This window comes from Tachysurus fulvidraco, chromosome 9, assembly GCF_022655615.1.
Source record: "Tachysurus fulvidraco isolate hzauxx_2018 chromosome 9, HZAU_PFXX_2.0, whole genome shotgun sequence".
NCBI lineage: Eukaryota > Metazoa > Chordata > Actinopteri > Siluriformes > Bagridae > Tachysurus > Tachysurus fulvidraco.
Genome location: NC_062526.1, coordinates 5,880,051 through 5,898,352, shown reverse-complemented (window position 1 = coordinate 5,898,352; position 18,302 = coordinate 5,880,051). Strand labels below are relative to the sequence as shown.

The following is an 18,302-nucleotide window of genomic DNA, read 5'->3' as shown; positions in this document are numbered from 1 at the left end:
GGACTAAACCTTTAAGTAACACCATGTGCTGCTGACCTTAGGGTTTGTTGCCTTTCTTGATTTTATTTTTGTTTATTACTTTATTAACAGAGGACACTTATTTAATTATTTACCTATATATTTTTGGCCTGGTAATATTATCTTTGATTCTATATTATTTGATAGGTATTATATATATTATAAGTATTTGATTCTTGTATGGATCTCTGTTTGACATGACTTTTGTTATATCTGCCTCCATCTAAGTTTGTTTGTTAAAATGAATAAACCTTTTCCTCATCTGTCCTGCTTGTTTTTGTCCTTGAACAGCACACTCACCTCAAATCCTCAAATTTCTACATCAGTGTGACACACTCTTGTTCAGAGAGGAAATGAGGAAAGGCAGGCTTGGGACAAATAAACAGATCTCTTTAAATTTATTTTTGCATGCATCTCATACTGTCAATACATATAAAAAAAGCATAAAAAGCCATAAATTGTTATCGTCAAAAAATACATTGGTGATCTTTTTGTGTCATAACCTGCTGACATGCATGTTTCGACACCATGTTTTTTTATCCACATAAGAAACCACAGACTCACATCTACTTCATTTGTTTTCTGCTACTGTACAGTCTGTTACACGACAGCTCTAAACATGCAGCAGCTCAACTCATCCAACAGCTCGCTCACCACTCCTGTCTCTACTGTGAACCTGATTTCCAGTAGTGTGCTGGCAGTTTGCTTCATACTGGGAGTTCCTGGTAATATTGCTGTAATGGTGCATCTGTCTGGATGGCTGAAGAGAGGCAGTTTCACCCCGAGACTGATGCTAAGCCTGGCTATATCAGATCTATTCACTCTGATTTCTCTGCCGGTTTGGATTTGGGCTCTTCTGCATGGCTGGGTGTTTGGCTTGGTCTTGTGTAAGCTTCTTTCTTACATATTGTACTTAAACCTTTACTGCAGCGTACTGTGTGTGGTGTTGATGAGCATGCAGCGATACATCCAAGTGCTGCATCCTGAGAAATGGAAGAAGCTTGGCAGAAATGGAAAGAAGATCCTATTGAGTGCTATGTGGATGTTAAGTGCAGTCTTTTCATGCTATGCTCTTGTAGTGCGCAATGAAAGTCGGGACAGAGAAAAACTTCTTCAGTGCAGGCTAAATTATCAGAATAAGGTTGAAAGAGTGGCTACATTAATATGGGAGATTATAATATTGGTAGCTTCATCTACCATCGTATCTTATTTCTACTTTCACCTTTACAGAGGAGTTAATAACTCAGCTTTTTTTAGCAGTAACTCATTTACAAAGGTGGTGACGAGAATTGTAGTGTGTTCCTTCATTATTTGGTTCCCGGTTCAAATCTCCAATATTGTGATCATCTTTGCTACATTGACTGGGAATGACAGTCTGTTAAGTTCTGCAGAATCTGGAGACAATGTTACTTCAGCTTTAGTTTTTATTAACAGTTGTGTGAACCCCTTCCTGTACGCTTTCTCTGCTCGGGCTCGACAACAGGGAGTAGCTGGAACAGATAATCCTTAGTTTCTTGAAGATATAGAGGTTTGAGTGAGCTGATGCACGTCTCTGACAGCCTTTCACAGACATTACATTTAAAGGTACACCATATAAAATTATACAAATCATCTTGCTTATTCTTGCAGTCTATTTTTATAGCTTGTTGCATCCTCTAATTTTTTTATTACACCTTTTAATATACATTTTCAGATTCATTTCTTAATTTATAGTGAGGCTTTATGTTTTTTTTTTTAAACTTTTAATCTACCTAATACATTTAAACCAAAAGCATAATGGCTTAAAACAAAGAAGTACGTTTTAAATTCCAATTATTTTACTATATGTTTGTATTATGTGTTAAAAAAAAAAAACAAGCTTAATGTTGATGTATCCTAAGTCTGTAACCTAGTGAACGAGTGTTAATGTATTCATTGCTGGAGACCTCAAATCACTTTTGTACATTGCTCAGGATAAGTGCATCTGCCAAATGTTGTGAATGTAAAATTTGTAAAGTGACAAATGTTAATCAGTCAAAAATGTGTTCATCAATATTAGCAACATTCATTATAAGTATAGTTTTGTGTTTGTTTGATTTATTGTGTCTCTGCTTTACATTGCTGATTTTATATATAGTTTTGGTTGAAACTGAAAGCTGTTTTGTGAACGTAAAAATACTTACATTTCGAGCAAAAAACCAAAATAAAGTTTTCTGATTTTTAAAAATACTGCTTCTGCTTGCACATTTGTGAGACAACATGAGAGCAACTTGCAGGACATTTACTGTGAGCTGTAACATGTTATAATTGTACAGGAATTTTCTTCAGAGCGTAGAGTTTTAAGAGTAGAGATCGATGCCAGTACGGCGGCAGAAAAGTCACACAAACACACACACACACACGCCTATTAAAAGATAGAAATGCAACTGATACAGAGCTGAAAATGATGAAATATTGTGTTGTTTTAATTTTTAATGCCCTTTCACATTTGTGTAGTTAATCCAAATATATTCATTCATTCATCATTCGTTTTCTACCGCTTATCCGAACTACCTAGGGTCTCGGGTAGCCTGTGCCTATCTCAAGCATCATCAGGCATCAAGGCAGGATACACCCTGGACGGAGTGCCAACCCATCACAGGGCACACACACACACTCATTCACTCACACAATCACACAATACGGCAATTTTACAGAGATACCAATCAACCTACCATGCATGTCTTTGGACCGGGGGAGGAAACTGGAGTACCCGGAGGAAACCCCTGAGGCACGGGGAGAACATGCAACTTAAATTTTAATTAATATTTTCCAAACTATTCTGTAATTGAGCTCAAACTAGTTATTGTTTTCTCCCTTGCTCAATCTGAATATCATTTCAGCACATATAGCACTGTTTGCCTTTACTCTTTTTCACCTATATACTGTGATGAATTAAAATCCTATTATTTGGTGTCACACAAAAGACACCGGGAGTTTTTCTACTTTAAACACTGAAATGTGCTTGTAATGGCAGTACATTTATGGTATTAAACCAATTACATGGATCAGAATTGTACTGAAGTCTCAAGTCTTTTCTCCAGCCAGTTTCTTCTTTCTCTCTCCTCTCCTTCTGTCTTCACACCCCACATTTTAATTATAATCTCTTGATTCTGCCTAACTGTAAAAACTTAATTTATCTTAGTATGTCCTGTATGATTTCTACAAATCAGCCAGTGATTTTCTCATCACATCCATCACTGTGGGGTTAGGCTGTGACTGTCTTCACAATGATCAGACTGCAGCATGTAGCGTCTGGTACAGGTCATTTTAGATTTCATGTCCCAGGCACCCTAAATTTCAACCTCTACTCTTCAATCAACCGATGAGCAACCCAGTTTTACACACACAACTGGCTCCAGAATGACTGGAGCCTACACAAAGACACAATGAGACATTCCTTTTACTAATAAAATCCGAAGATAAGATACTCTAAGGTTCTCATTCTTTATAACCCTTTTGTAATGTGTTTCTTCTTTTAAGGAAGGCTTGCCTGACTTAAAATGATTTGCTCCTTACTTTCCTGACAAGGGTGTATTTTATTCATGTGTCAGAAAACAACATTGTATTTAACATCAGTTATACTCTAATTACTGAGTCATGGCATGTTAATGTATACCTGTTCTAATGCTGTATGCCCCTTTAAGGTCTGATGTCAGAATGTATACGAAGCTATCGTTTTCTTTTTACTTCCCTAATGAAAGTGCATTTTGTTTTGTGTTTCATTTTTGTTTCTTTGCCTTTTATAAGAACATAATATCGTATTAACATCAGTTACCCTTCGATTACTGATCTGTGTATGTAATGTACCGCTGCCTTTATACCGTCATTACCCTTCATGTTTAGTATCCAAATGACCACAAAATTATCGGTTACTTGTTTTTCAAACAATGGTGTATTTTATTTGAGCACGAAAGGTGCCATACCGTTTTAATACACCTTGGATAAAACTTTAAAGTCATCTAAAGTTTGATTGCTAAACCACGCCCACAGACACCTGAAACAAAGGGAGTTTTCCCTCCGAAATCTTGTCCGTAGTATTGGCCATCTCCCCAAAGATGGGTGGAGTTCGCGACCTTTAAATTGTCACAAACACCACTAATCTGTGGTCAGACTTTCGGAACAGCTTGGAGACGACTCCATCTTCCTTCAAAGAAGTTCCAGCAAGCTTCACTTCCAAGAACGACAACTATTCTGATCTTCAGGAGAACTTGGAAGAACGTCTGACCCCACCCTAACTGACTTTTCAGAGATTTCTCTGTTGCATCCGGACTCTTGTGCAGTAAGCCAATGCAAGTAACCGTTTCCTTTACCATCCAATTTAGATGCATATTTTAAGTATGAACCTTGTATTGTGTCTTGAGGTGAATTTAAGTTTCCGGTGACGATTTCCCAGTTAGGGTGTGATTAATTTTGAAGTTTAAGCTTGCCATTCCTTTCCTTCCTTTCTCTAATTTCTTCTTTCCAGTCTCTTCCTCCCTTTCCCCAATTTTAATTTCTTTTGTTTTATTTTATTTTCATCTTTGTTTTCCCTATTTCTTTTGTTTGTTTGTGTAGTTAGTTTTATGTTGTGTTTGTCTCATTCATTAAATGTCATATTTTTTGTGCCATAAGTGATTGTCTCTGAGTATCGCTCACAAACGTAAGATACCTTCAACATCTGGTCTGAACTACATGCTCTATTAAGTTAATTTAATTCAAATTACGGTGTAAAGTAAAAGGGGAGTGAACCTTCATAGAATTAATAAAGGTTACACGGCCCGTTCGGCGGACGAACAGACCAAATAAGTGTAACGTTAATTCCATTACCGTTAATTTCAACTTAGGTTAAAATATTTAGAGTCACTATAACACATTACAATTACTTATAAATATTTACCTTGCTTCGCGAGCCAAAATCGCTACAAGCAAATAAACGAAATGTACACATCTTCTTACCAGTTCAAGTGCTGCAGCATACCACCACTGACACCACACACACACACACACACACACACACACACACACACACACACACACACACACAGATAACCATCAGTTCTCTCATGAGAAGGGATACTGCAACAAAAGTGCCACTTTTTTCATTTCAAATGCAGTTTTTCTGATTGACTCAACTCAAGCCCCCACAATGACCACATCAGTAAGTAACAGAAAGCTGCAAACTACTCGCAATTCTGTTTTCTTTATGACCTTAATGCGCCTAAATAGTAGATACCAATAACTTCCCGTTCCCTTTCAACCTTTTCTTGTCTGGCTAACATCTTCAGTGGGCATACCGGAGAGTTCTGATTTTAGGATGAAGGCCTTAACCCTCCTGTTGTCCATCATATACAAATTAGGAGCGCAGAGTCAACTTGACCTTGTGTGTTTTGACTGCTTATAAAAAATGAAGTATATATGATAGCCATTTTTTCCCCAACCTTTTTAGTCTAACTTGTTTCCACCATATTAACACAAATATATACAAAAATGCCTCATTGTTTAGTAAAAAGTAATTTTAATTATTTTCACTATAGAGGTGCAAAAGTTGATGCACAATTCCAGGCTGGTATATTTCAAAGGCAGGAGATTGTTTTGAAACCAATTTGACCATTTATAATTTCAGCAAATAATAAAACCTGTTTTTTTCAAGGCCAAATTACTTGAATGCTTATAAACCATGCTTATAAATGATCACCATTCTGTCTGTAATATCTATTTTACACTTATAATATCTCTTTTGCCCACCTGATGTCATCTGATCAACCAACAACAGGCTACACACACACACACATTCAAAAACATGACATAATTTCATGTGAATTAAAACTTCTTTTACACTCCTTATGTTTTTTCTATACTTAATTTATGAATGATAAACCTTATGAAATTATGCCATGTTTTTTAGTAAAATAAGCAGAAATTATTAAATATTATTTTGGATAACCACTGACTGATAAATATCAAACATTACTCAGCATATCTCCAGGCCAACGCTGACTGATGCAACTAAATTTCTAAATAAGGGAGGAAACAAATATGATTTGCAAAACACATGTATTTTATTTTTGAACTTCTTTAAAGAAATATGAATGTGTGTGTGTGTGTGTGTGAGAATGTGTGGGTGTGTGTGTATGTGTGTGTGTGTGTGTGTGTGTGTGTGTGTGTACGTGTGTGAAACTTTTAAAAATGTGTAGCCTTTGTTTTGTCTAGAGGCCAACTGAAATGCAATGCCCAATTCTTTGAACAGTGTTTGACTGTCTGTTTGTGTGTGTGTGTGTGTGTGTGTGAAGCTTGTTGGCAGGACAGATTTTGCCCCCAGCTGGACAAATGCTATAACAAGTGTGAAATATTAACAAATGAGTAGCTTTTGTTTTTTCTGGAGGCCTGATGAATTGCAATGCCCAATGCTTGTGTGTGTGTGTGTGTGTGTGTGTGTGTGTGTGTGTGTGTGTGTGTGTGTGTGTGTGTGTGTGTGTGTGTTTGCGCATGTGTGTAGCATCATTTTGGCAGATCATATTTTGCCCTCTGCTAGGCAAAGTCATATCAAAAGTGTGACATATTTACAAATGTTTGGCTTTTTTATTTTTCTGTAGGTCTAATGAAATGCAATGCCCAATTTGTGTGTGTGCGTGCGTGTGTGTGTGTGCATGTGTGTGTGGTGTGTGAGTGTGTGTTTTGGGTGCGTGTGTTAGTGGACATTTTATGTGTCCATTTTTGTGTCTGTATGTATGATCATTGCGCTGAAAAGGGCAAAAGTGTGACCTATTGCCCCACTAAATGTGGCCGGGTCAAAATGACCCAGAAGGATCCAAAACTCATAGTATATACTGGTCTGAACACATAGTTCAACAAAAATAGACAAAATTAATTTTACTTGCAAAGTTCATAATTTGGAACAATCCTGGTAAATTTCAGGCAAATATGTGGAAGGAAACCCAAGTTATGACACATTAAACTTTCCAGATGAGTCAAATAGACCCCAGGTCTGCACAAGGTTTATATAAATATGAATGTACTATGGCAACACCTTAGCACACAATTTTTTATAAATAAAACAGACTATTTTGTATAGATAGGCATTTCTGAAGGTTTCCATGTCACACACAGAGGAGTTGTCAGCCCCAAAAAAATTCAGCAACGATCTATACACACGCTCGCGACGTGCACTGCGCTCAGCCCTGGGCGATGCTCCCCTGCCGTCTCTATCACTTAAATATTATTCATATTTTCCAAACTATTCTGTAATTGAGCTCAAACTATAACGTCAATTTCCCAAAGTTTTGAGAAGCTTTGGGGGAAAAGAAGGACCATCTTTAGAGATGATATGGTGCAGTATCTGAAGATGTACTGGTGTGAAGCAAAACCAGAAATTGTCCATTAACGTCTTGTAATTTCATAGCCCCATTCTTGTCTCTGATGTTTTTGTCTTTTTTCTCTTTTAAAACTTTAAAATTGTTATGTGCTTGAGCTCTAAAAATGCTTGTGCCATTTCCGGACTTTTTAAAAATGACATGTGAAACCGTATCCTTACTGACCTGACATATCTCTCAGACTCCTATGCTTCTGCTTACTTTAGTTCTACAGTTTCCTCCAAGCCACAGCACTCAAACATGCAGCAGCTCAACTCATCCAACAGCTCGCTCATCGCTCCTGTCTCAGCTGAGAACCTGATTGCCAGTGGTGTGTTTGCAGTTTGCTTCACACTGGGAGTCCCTGGTAATATTGCTGTAATGGTGCGTCTGTCTGGATGGCTGAAGAGAGGCAGTTTCACACCAAGACTGATGCTAAGCCTGGCCATATCAGATCTACTCACTCTGATTTCTCTGCCGATTTGGATTTGGGCTGATCTGCATGGCTGGGTGTTTGAGTCAGTCTTGTGTAAGCATCTCTTCTACATGGTGTTGTAGCCTTCAACTGCAGCGTACTGTGTGTGTTGTTGATGAGCATGCAGTGATACATCCAAGTGCTGCATCCTATGAAATGGAAGAAGCTTGGCAGAAAAGGAAAGAAGATCCTTTTGAGTGGGATTTGGATAAGTGCAGTTTTTTCATGCTATGCACTTGTACAGCACAATCTCAGCTCGATCAGAGGAGGATGATTTCAGTGCATGCTAATATTTCACAATGAGGCTGAAAGAGTGGCAACTTTAATGTGGGAGATTATAATATTTGTGGCTTCATTCACCATCGTATCTTATTTCTATTTTCACCTTTACAGAGGAGTTAATAAGCTAAGTTAAGTTAATCAGCTTTCTTTAGCAGTAACTCATTGACCAAGCTGGTGACCAGAATTGTGGTGTTTTTCTTCATTATTTGGATCCCACATCAAATATTAAACATTGTGATCATCTTTGCTGCATTCACTGGGAATGACACTCTGTTAATATCTGTAGTATCTGTAGAGAATGTTACTAGAGCTCTGGTTTTTATTAACACTTGTGTGAACCCCTTCCTGTACGCTTTCTCTGCTCGGGCTCTTCAACAGGGAACAGCTGGAACAGATGATCCTTAGTTTCTTGAAGATATAGGGTGCTTTCACACCTGCCTTGTTTAGTTCAGTTGAATCATACCAGAGTTTGATTGCTCATTTCGTCCGTTCATTTGGGCAGTTGAGAATGCAGCTATCGAACTCTGGTACACACCAAAAGCGAACCAAACAAGCGTACCGAGACGTCCTTGAAAAGGTGGTCTTGTTACGCTTTCACACGAACTCTGGTACGGCTCGTTTGTGGTGAGAACACGATCCGAGATCGAATAGACCTAACTGCAAAAAGTATTGCGCATTTTGGACTATGCATAGAATGCTGTATACAAGCAATGTACAGTAGTAGATTACAACCATGAACATAATTGCACAGTCGTCTATTTTCTTGTAATTTCCTCTTTTTGTTCACTTCCGAGTTCCGTTGAAATTTCCCGCACGTTTATTCTGACCAATCGAGAAGCAGTTTAGGAAATACGCTCAAAGACATGTGGCCAATGAGTAATGTGGATGTTATCACATGACTGCATTTTGGTTCGTTTCGTTAGATTTGGAAAATAAATATTTAATTTAAAAAATTTTTTTTCTTAATTAATTTAAAAAAAAAAATGTAATTCTAAATTCTAATATCATGATGCTCTTGTAAGATTAAAATAAACCGTGTTTAATTTTTTTTTTTTGGTCGCTCAAAATATGCGTCATAAATGCCGACTTGCGAAATCTGACACACAAAAGCAGGCGCATTTTTGGTTTGCTGCAGCCGGCAAGTTAAATTTTTTATGTCATGCATGGCTGTCAAGTGCCACACATTGAGAGTGACAGTCACGCATTTCAGTCTTTTCTCACGCTCTCCCGCCGCACATCGTATTCTCACGCAGAAAAATTATCACATATTTAATAAGCTGCAGCGCCCAAAATGTATCAGTCCGCACTGCTGTCTCTGTGGAACCGGGCAGGAATCAAGCTCGTCTCAGTTCTTAGTCGAGCCTGACACTTATCAGCCAATCAAAAAAGACGCTACACAATAGCCAATCAGAAAATTGCACTATCTGGGAAAGATTTAACGCAACATCCAATGAAAAAAAGCGAGGGGTTGGAGATGTCGTGCTTGCCTGTCTTCAAACCTTGAGAGCCCTGGTCATGAATACGAAGGACTCAATTATACATTAAACATTTTATTTGAAAGTAACCTTCAAACTGTTCAAAATATTTTGTTTGCCTACAGAAATAAAATTGCGTTTACTCGGTAGCAGTTAATTGATTTCTTAAATGCAACACACTACAGTTTTTTTTTCTATACTTTCCATAAAGGTAAAAAACGATATATGCAGTGTTATCTTCATTTTAGATGTGAAAAGAATTTTGTGGCTCCCCGTGTTATTTTTTCTGTGGGAAACGGGTCCAAATGGCTCTTTGAGTGTTTAAGGTTGCCGACCCCTGGTCTACTTAATACATTTTTCTTCTCCTAAAACATAATGGCTTAAAACAAAAAGTAAGTCTTAAATTAGAAAGTGATAAATGTTACTCAATCCAAAAATGTGTTTGTCAATATTAGCAACATTCATTATAAGTATAGTTTTGTGTTTGTTAGATTTTTTGTGTCTCTGCTTTACATTGTTGCTTTTATATATAGTTTTGGTTGAAACTAAAAGCTGTTTTTTGAAATTAAAAGTCGAGCTATAAACCAAAATAAAGTTTTCTAATTTTTAGAAATGCTGCTTTTGCTTGCACAGTTGTGAGGCAACATGACAGGAACTTGCAGCACATTTACCATGAGTTGTAACGTTATACTGTAATTGTACAGGAATTTGCTTGAGTCATTTCAGAAAGTAGAAATAAATGCCAATATGGAGGCAGAAGATACACACACACACACACACACCATCTAAGAAGAAATGCAACTGATACAGAGCCGAAAATGATGTAATACTGTGTTTTTCTAAATAGAAGAATTATAATTAAACCATGCAGTATCTTAAGATGTTCTACATTGAAAAAAACAAAAAAAAAATTGTTACTCCAGTCTCACTGCTACTGTAAGCGATATGTTTCAGCTTGATCGAGGAAGCCTGTGGTGCATTGGGAACCAAGACCAATACCCCCAATTCCAGCTTGTGTCACTGGTCCTAGAACTGCCCAGGTTCCTTGCAATACTTCTACATCATTTTCAGACTATGCCTTTTGGGCTGCATGGGTCTCCACCCAGATTCATCTGCAGAATCTGGAGATAATGTTACTTCAGCTTTGTTTTTTTTATTAACAACTGCTCGGGCTCTACAACAGAGAACAGCTGGAACAGATGATCCTTAGTTTCTTGGAGGTATAGAGGTTTGAGTGAGCTGATGCACGTCTCTGACAGACTTTCACAGACATTGCATTTAAAGGCACACCATATAAAATTATGTGAATCATTTTGCTTATTCCTGCAGTCTATTTTTTATAATTTTTGCATCCTCTACAACATAAATTGAATATAAATGAGGAAAAGTGTGAATCTTACTTGGATACAATCTCTTTTCTGGGTTACATTATCAATGGCCAGGGGGTGGAATTAGACCACAGTAAAGAAAGGGCGGTCACTGTATGGCCCACCCCAACCAGTCTCAAGGAATTGCAGAGATTTCTTGGATTCACAAGCTTTTATAGAAGATTTCTTAAAAATTTACCCCCCCCTGACAGCATTGCTATGAGGTAAACCACATAAGATGCAGTGGTCAGACTCTGCACAAAATGCCTTCAATGAACTCAAGAATAGATTCACCACAGCCCCCATCCTGCAACACCCAGACCCCCACCTGCCATTCATCATGGAAGTAGATGACTCGTGTACTGGAATAGGGGATGTGCTCTCCCAACGTCGTTTAGTTTGGCTGGTTCCCCATGCCAAACTACACCCATGTGCATTCTGTTCTAGAAAGCTCATCTTGGCCAAAGCAAACTATGACATGGAACTGCTTGGAATGTTACCCAACTCACAGAGATTCACAATCATTCTCATGGCGGTAGATCGGTTTTCTTAAGCGTTCAAGCTGATCCCCTGAAAGGCCTCCCCACTGCCATGGAAATTGCCAAAACAATCTTGGAGCAATTGTTCAAAAATTACAGTATCCCAGAGGACATTGTCTCTGACAGAGGCACACATTTCACATCTCGTGTATAGAGGGCCTTCTGCAAGATGTTAGGAATATCCTCTGTAAGAACTCTGTAAGAACATCCTCACCAGCTCTCTGGAAGGAGCCAACACCGGAATACTAAATTCCGGGTCCAGTCGAGATAACTTTTGGTTTTAACTTCCGGATGAGCCAGCATTTAAGCTAGCCACAAATGGCTATACAACGTGAAGTATTGTCCACCCAGTTGCGTACAAAGCCTTGTTTTTCTGCTCTGATTTTTACCATTGGATTTACTACAGTATGTCTTTCGCCTTGCTTGCCCTTGTAGGATTATTTTGCCTGATTGGCTTACTATTTCTGTCTAACTAACGTTCTGCCTGTGTTCTGTTTCTCCCCATTTCCTGCCGATTTGGTGAGTTTGTGTCAAGTTTGTGGTTTCATTAAAGCTGTGTTATTATCTGCACATGGTGTTCACCGATTCCTCATTATGGCTTGGGACAAATAAACAGATCTTTTCAAATTTATTTTTGCTTTCTTCCCCATGGAGAGATTTTTAGTGATTCTTGAATCATGGTCTCGCTCACAGGAGAGACACCAACTTAAGCACATACACATTAAAGTTCAGCTCTGCTCAGCTCAGCTCTAGCAGTGCTCTGTTGTGTCCCTGTGCTCTCGTATCTCATGCATATCTTTGTTGTCACTCACTAAATTAGAACTTTTGATAGTAAATCTCCTACAGGTGTGGTCACCTCCATAACACTCACTCTCCCAACTCCACCCTCCATTCACTTCCACTTAACCATGCTCCCACCTCCACAGGTCTACAAGAGTAATAGAAGAATGTAGTTTTATACAGATAACTGAACTGGTTTACTTTAATTTGTTGCCTGGAATTTCAACAAATACTTTTTACTATTTGTCTTTACCACTTGCATGCATCTCTTTATTGTCAATACATTTATAAAGCATAAATTGTAATAATATCAAAATGAATGCATGAAGAAATGCAAAATACATTGGTGATCTTTTTGTGTCATAACTTCCTGACGTGCATGATTCGACACCATGGTGGGCTTTTTATACACATAAGAAACCACAGACTTTTACACGTCTGCTTCTTATATTATCTCCTACACTCTGTTACACAAAAGCTCTAATCATGCAGCAGCTCATCTCATCCAACTCATCTAATACATTTAAACTAAAAGCAATATGGCTTGAAACAAAAAAGTTAGTCTTAAATTACAATTTGTTTTACATTGCTGATTTTATATATCGTTTTGTTTTAAACTGAAAGCTGTAAACTTAAAAATGCTTACGTTTTGCACTATAAACAAAAATAAAGTTTTGTGGTTTAAAAAAACTTCTGATTGCACAGTTGTGAGACAAAATTTATTGTGATTTGTAACATGTTATAATTGTACAGGAATTTGCTTCAGAGCATAGAGTGTTAAGAGCACAGCACAGAGAGAGGAAAGTCACACGTATACACACACACACACACACACACACACACACACACCTACTAAAGGAAGAAATGTTACTGATATAGAGCGGAAAATGATTAAATATTGTTTTGTTTTTTTTTTTAAATAAAAAAAGGGTTAAACCATGTGCATATAGCACTGATTTCTTTCACCGGTTCAAATAGTCAATTTCCCAAAGTTTTGAGAAGCTTTGGGGGAAAAGGAGGACCATCTTTAGATATGATATGGTTCAGTATCTCAAGATGTTCTGGTGTGAAGCAAAACCATAGCCCCTGATGTTTTTTTTCTTCTTTTTTAAAACAATCGAATTGTCCTGTGCTGTTTGAGCCATTTCCAGACTTTTTCAAAATGACATGTGAAACCGTATCCTTACTGACATGACATATCTCTCAGACTTCTATACTTCTGCTTACTTTAGTTCTACAGTTTCCTGCAAGCCACAGAACTCAACCATGCAGCAGCTCAACTCATCCAACAGCTCGCGCATCGCTCCTGTCTCTACTGAGAACCTGATGAGTGTGTTTGCAGTTTGCTTCATACTGGGAGTACCTGGTAATATTGCTGTAATGGTACGTCTGTCTGGATGGCTGAAGAGAGGCAGTTTCACCCGAGACTGATGCTACAGTAAGCCTGGCCACATCAGATCTACTCACTCTGATTTCTCTCCCGTTATGGATTTGGGCTCTTTAGAATGGCTGGGTGTTTGACTTGGTGTAAGGAAGATTCCTCCTCGCACTTGTCCGCGTCCCTTTACCTCTGCAAACAATAGGAGCGCTCCGGAGCACTGAGAGAACAAACCACACGAGTGAAATCAAATCTGGTTTATTCCAAACAGCTGCTCAAAGAACTGAGCGACAGAACAGAATATATACGCAATGATATACAGTAAGCTATGGTGTATGAGATAAGGCGGGGGCTAAGTTTTATCAACATAGATAGGGGTATGCCAGAATGCTGCTTCCTCACAACTCTTATCCAAGCATTGAAGGTCAGAAAGCCTGTACATGAGCAAAGAGAAACTGAGTGTCCTGCGAGTAATCTCACAAGCAGGTCAACCTATCTTGTCTTCTTCATCCTGTCAAGAGCACTTCAAGAACAGGATAGACTCAAATCAAGAACATTAAATCAGAAGAGGTGAAGATGACATATAACATATAACACAGAAATACATTTTTACATAACAGAGATTTCCTCGTTTTCTATTCCCTCGTTTTCTCTATTCCATTTCTATAGCCTTACCATCCTGCTTGTGTATGCAGAAACACAGGGTACAAAAACAAGAAAACAAGAACACACTTATCACAGGTCAGCATGACCAGAGTGGGGTGGGAGGGTGGGGGGGCATTCCTTTCGACAAAGAAAGAGAAATGTGGAAAGAAAATGAAATAAGCACAAAAATTAATTACCATAAAGAAAATTCATTTCAGCACTTGGTCTTGTGTAAGCTTCTCTCTTACATGTTGTACTTAAGCCTTTACTGCAGCATACTGTGTGTGATTTTGATGAGCATGCAGCGATATATCCAAGTGCTGCATCCTGAGAAATGGAAGAAGCTTGGCAGAAAAGAAAAGATCCTTTTGAGTGCTATGTGGATGTTTAGTGCAGTTTTATCATGCTATGTTCTTGTAGTGCGCAATGAAAGCTTGGACAGAGAAGGACGTGTTCAGTGCAGGCTAAGTTATCGGAATAAGGCTCAAAGAGTGGAGACCTGGGAGATTATAATATTTGTGGCTTCATTCACCATCGTATCTTATTTCTACTTTCACCTTCACAGAGGAGTTAATAACTCAGCTTTCTTCAGCAGTAACTCATTGACCAAGGTGGTGACCAGAATTGTGGTGTGTTTCTTCATGTATTGGATCCCGAATCAAATCACCGACATTGTGATCATCTTTGCTATATTGACTGGGAATGACAGTCTGTTAATATCAGCAGTATCTCGAGAGAATGTTACTACAGCTCTGGTTGTTATTAACAGTTGTGTGAACCCCTTCCAGTACGCTTTCTCTGCGGGCTCTTCAACAGGGAACAGCTGGTACAGATGATCCTTAGTTTCTTGAAGATATAGTGAGCGGTGAGCTCAGAGTTCAAAGAATTTAAAGAATTTTAAAGAATTCACTTCCTTTCGAGGCCTACATCATTTTCAAACTATGCCTTTTTTGGCTGCATTTACAGGTGGTTTTTCAATACATCCAAAAGTAGGACTGACAATCAATGTGGGAAAATGTGCCCTAGTAAAGAAAGAGATTGAATACCTGGGATGTGTTCTAAGAAATAGGGTTTTTATGCAGATGACTGAACTAGTTTACTTGGAATTTTCAAGTAATTCCAATATTGGCCAGAAATCTGCATGCATCTCTTTACTGTCAATACATTTATAAAGAATAAATTGTTGTAATATCAAACTATATGCATGAAGAAATGCAAAATACATTGGTAATCTTTTTGTGTCATAACTTCCTGATGTGCATGTTTCGACACCATGATGTTTTTTTATACACATAAGAAACCACAGACTTTTACACGTCTGCTTCTTATATTATCTCCTACACCCTGTTACACGAAAGCTCTAACCATGCAGCAGCTCGTCTCATCCAACTCATCTAATACATTTAAACTAATAGCAATAGGGCTTGAACAATTACATTACAACTTAAATTACAATTATTTTCCCTGTTTGAAATATATATTTAAAAAAACAACAAAAACAAGCTTAAAGTTGATGTATCCTAAGTCTGTACCCTAGTGAACGAGTGTTAATGTATTCATAGTGCATCTGCCAAATGTTGTGAATGTAAAATTGTAAAGTGACAAATGTTAATCAGTCAAAAATGTGTGTAACATTTATTATAAGTATAGTTTTGTGTTTGTTAGATTTTTTGTGTCTCTGCTTTACATTGCTGATTTTATATATAGTTTTGGTTGAAACAGAAATCTGTTTTCTAAATTTAAATACGCTTACATTTCGAGCCATAAACCAAAATAAAGTTTTCCGATTTTTAAAAATGCTACTATACTTCTGCTTGCACAGTTGTGAGACAACATGAGAGGAACTTGCAGCACATTTACTGTGAGTTGTAATGTTATAATTGTACAGGAATTTGCTTCAGAGCATAGAGTGTTAAGAGTAGAGATAGATGCCAGTACGGAGGCAGAAAGGTCACACACACACACACACACACACCTACTAAAGGAAGAAATGCAACTGATACCTAGTTGAAATTTTTTTATTTTTTTTTATGAAAGAGTTAAGCCATGTGCTCTTTCACATTTGTGTAATGTTAATCAAAATATATATATTACTTAAATATTATTTTTCAAACTATTCTATAATTGATCTCAAACTATTGTTTTCTCTCCTGCTCAATCCGAATTTTTTCACCGTTTCAAATAGTCAATTTCCCAAAGTTTTGAGAAGCTTTGGGGGAAAGAAGGACCATCTTTAGAGATGATATGGTCTAGTATCTTAAGATGTTCTGGTGTGAAGCAAAAGTAGAAATTGTCTGTTAAGGTCTTTTAAGTCCCATTCTTGTCCCTTACTTTTTTCTCTTTTTTTAAGAACGTTCAAAAAGAACGGTTCTGTGCCGCTTGAGCTATAAAAATGCTTGAGCTATAAAAAACATTTCCGGACTTTTTCAAAATGACGTGAAACTGTATCCTTACTGACATGTCATATCTCACAGACTTCTAAACTTCTGCTTACTTTAGTTCTACAGTTTCCTCCAACCCACAGAACTCAACCATGCAGCAGCTCAACTCATCTAACAGCTCGCTCATCGCTCCTGTCTCTACTGAGAACCTGATTGCCAGTAGTGTGTTGGCATTTTGCTTCATACTGGGAGTCCCTGGTAATATTGCTGTAATGGTGCGTCTGTCTGGATGGCTGAAGAGAGGCAGTTTCACCCCGAGACTGATGCTAAGCCTGGCCATATCAGATCTACTCACTCTGATTTTTCTGCCAGTTTGGATTTGGGATCTTCTGCATGAATGGGTGTTTGGCTTGGTCTTGTGTAAGCTTCTCTCTTACATGGTCTACTTAAGCCTCTACTGCAGCATACTGTGTGTGGTGTTGATGAGCATGCAGCGATACATCCAAGTGCTGCATCCTGAGAAATGGAAGAAGCTTGGCAGAAAAGGAAAGAAGATCCTTTTGAGTGGGATGTGGATGTTAAGTGCAGTTTTTTCTTGCTATGCTCTTGTACAGCGCAGTCTAAGCTTGAACAAAAAAGAACGTCTTCAGTGCAGGCTAAGCTATCGGTACGATGTTGAAAGAGTGGCTACTTTAACCTGGCAGATGATAATATTTGTGGCTTCATTCACCATCGTATCTTATTTCTACTTTCATCTTCACAGAGGAGTTAATAACTCAGCTTTCTTTAGCAGTAACTCATTGACCAAGCTGGTGACCAGAATTGTGGTGTGTTTTTTTATTTTTTGGATCCCGGGTCAAATCTCCAACATTGTGATCATCTTTGCTGCATTCACTGGGAATGGCAGTCTGTTAAGATCTGCAGTATCTGTAGATAATATTACTACAGCTCTGGCTTTTATCAACAGTTGTGTGAACCCCTTCCTGTACGCTTTCTCTGCTCGGGCTCTTCAACAGGGAACAGCTGGAACAGATGATCCTTAGTTTCTTGAAGATATAGAGGTTTGAGTGAGCTGATGCACGTCTCTGACAGCCTTTCACAGACATTGCATTTAAAGGCACACCATATAAAATTATACAAATCATTTTGCTTATTCTTGCAGTCTATTTTTATAGTTTGTTGCATCCTCTAATTTTTTTTATTACACCTTTTAATATACATTTTCAGATTCATTTCTTAATTAATAGTGAGGCTTTATGGTTTTTTAACTTTTATTCTACCTAATACATTTAAACCAAAAGCATAACGGCTTGAAACAAAGAAGTACGTTTTAAATTACAATTATTTTACTATATGTTTGTTGCATGTGTTAAAAAAAAGAGCTTAACGTTAATGTATCCTAAGTCTGTAACCTAGTGAACGAGTGTTAATGTATTCATTGCTGGAGACCTCAAATCACTTTTGTACATTGCTCAGGATAAGTTCATCTGACAAAGGTTGTGAATGTAAAATTTGTAAAGTGACAAATGTTAATCAGTCAAAAATGTGATCATCAATATTAGCAACATTCATTATAAGTATAGTTTTGTTTTTGTTAGATTTTTTGTGTTTCT

The 18,302-nt window shown here is 37.7% G+C and overlaps 2 protein-coding genes across 2 annotated transcripts; both read left to right on the top strand.

Annotated features, from left to right (window-relative positions):
• Positions 1–632: 632 nt before the first annotated feature.
• On the top strand, positions 633–1,804 carry LOC113653260 (C-X-C chemokine receptor type 2-like). Its single transcript, XM_027162758.2, has one exon. The coding sequence runs from the start codon at positions 638–640 to the stop codon at positions 1,526–1,528; it is 891 nt and encodes a 296-aa protein (XP_027018559.1). The 5' UTR covers positions 633–637; the 3' UTR covers positions 1,529–1,804.
• A 15,021-nt stretch (positions 1,805–16,825) lies between these two features.
• Positions 16,826–18,231, top strand: LOC113653226 (leukotriene B4 receptor 1-like). The gene has a single exon (XM_047818926.1). It carries the CDS (start codon positions 16,842–16,844, stop codon positions 17,730–17,732), a length of 891 nt encoding a protein of 296 aa, XP_047674882.1. The 5' UTR covers positions 16,826–16,841; the 3' UTR covers positions 17,733–18,231.
• Positions 18,232–18,302: the final 71 nt, after the last annotated feature.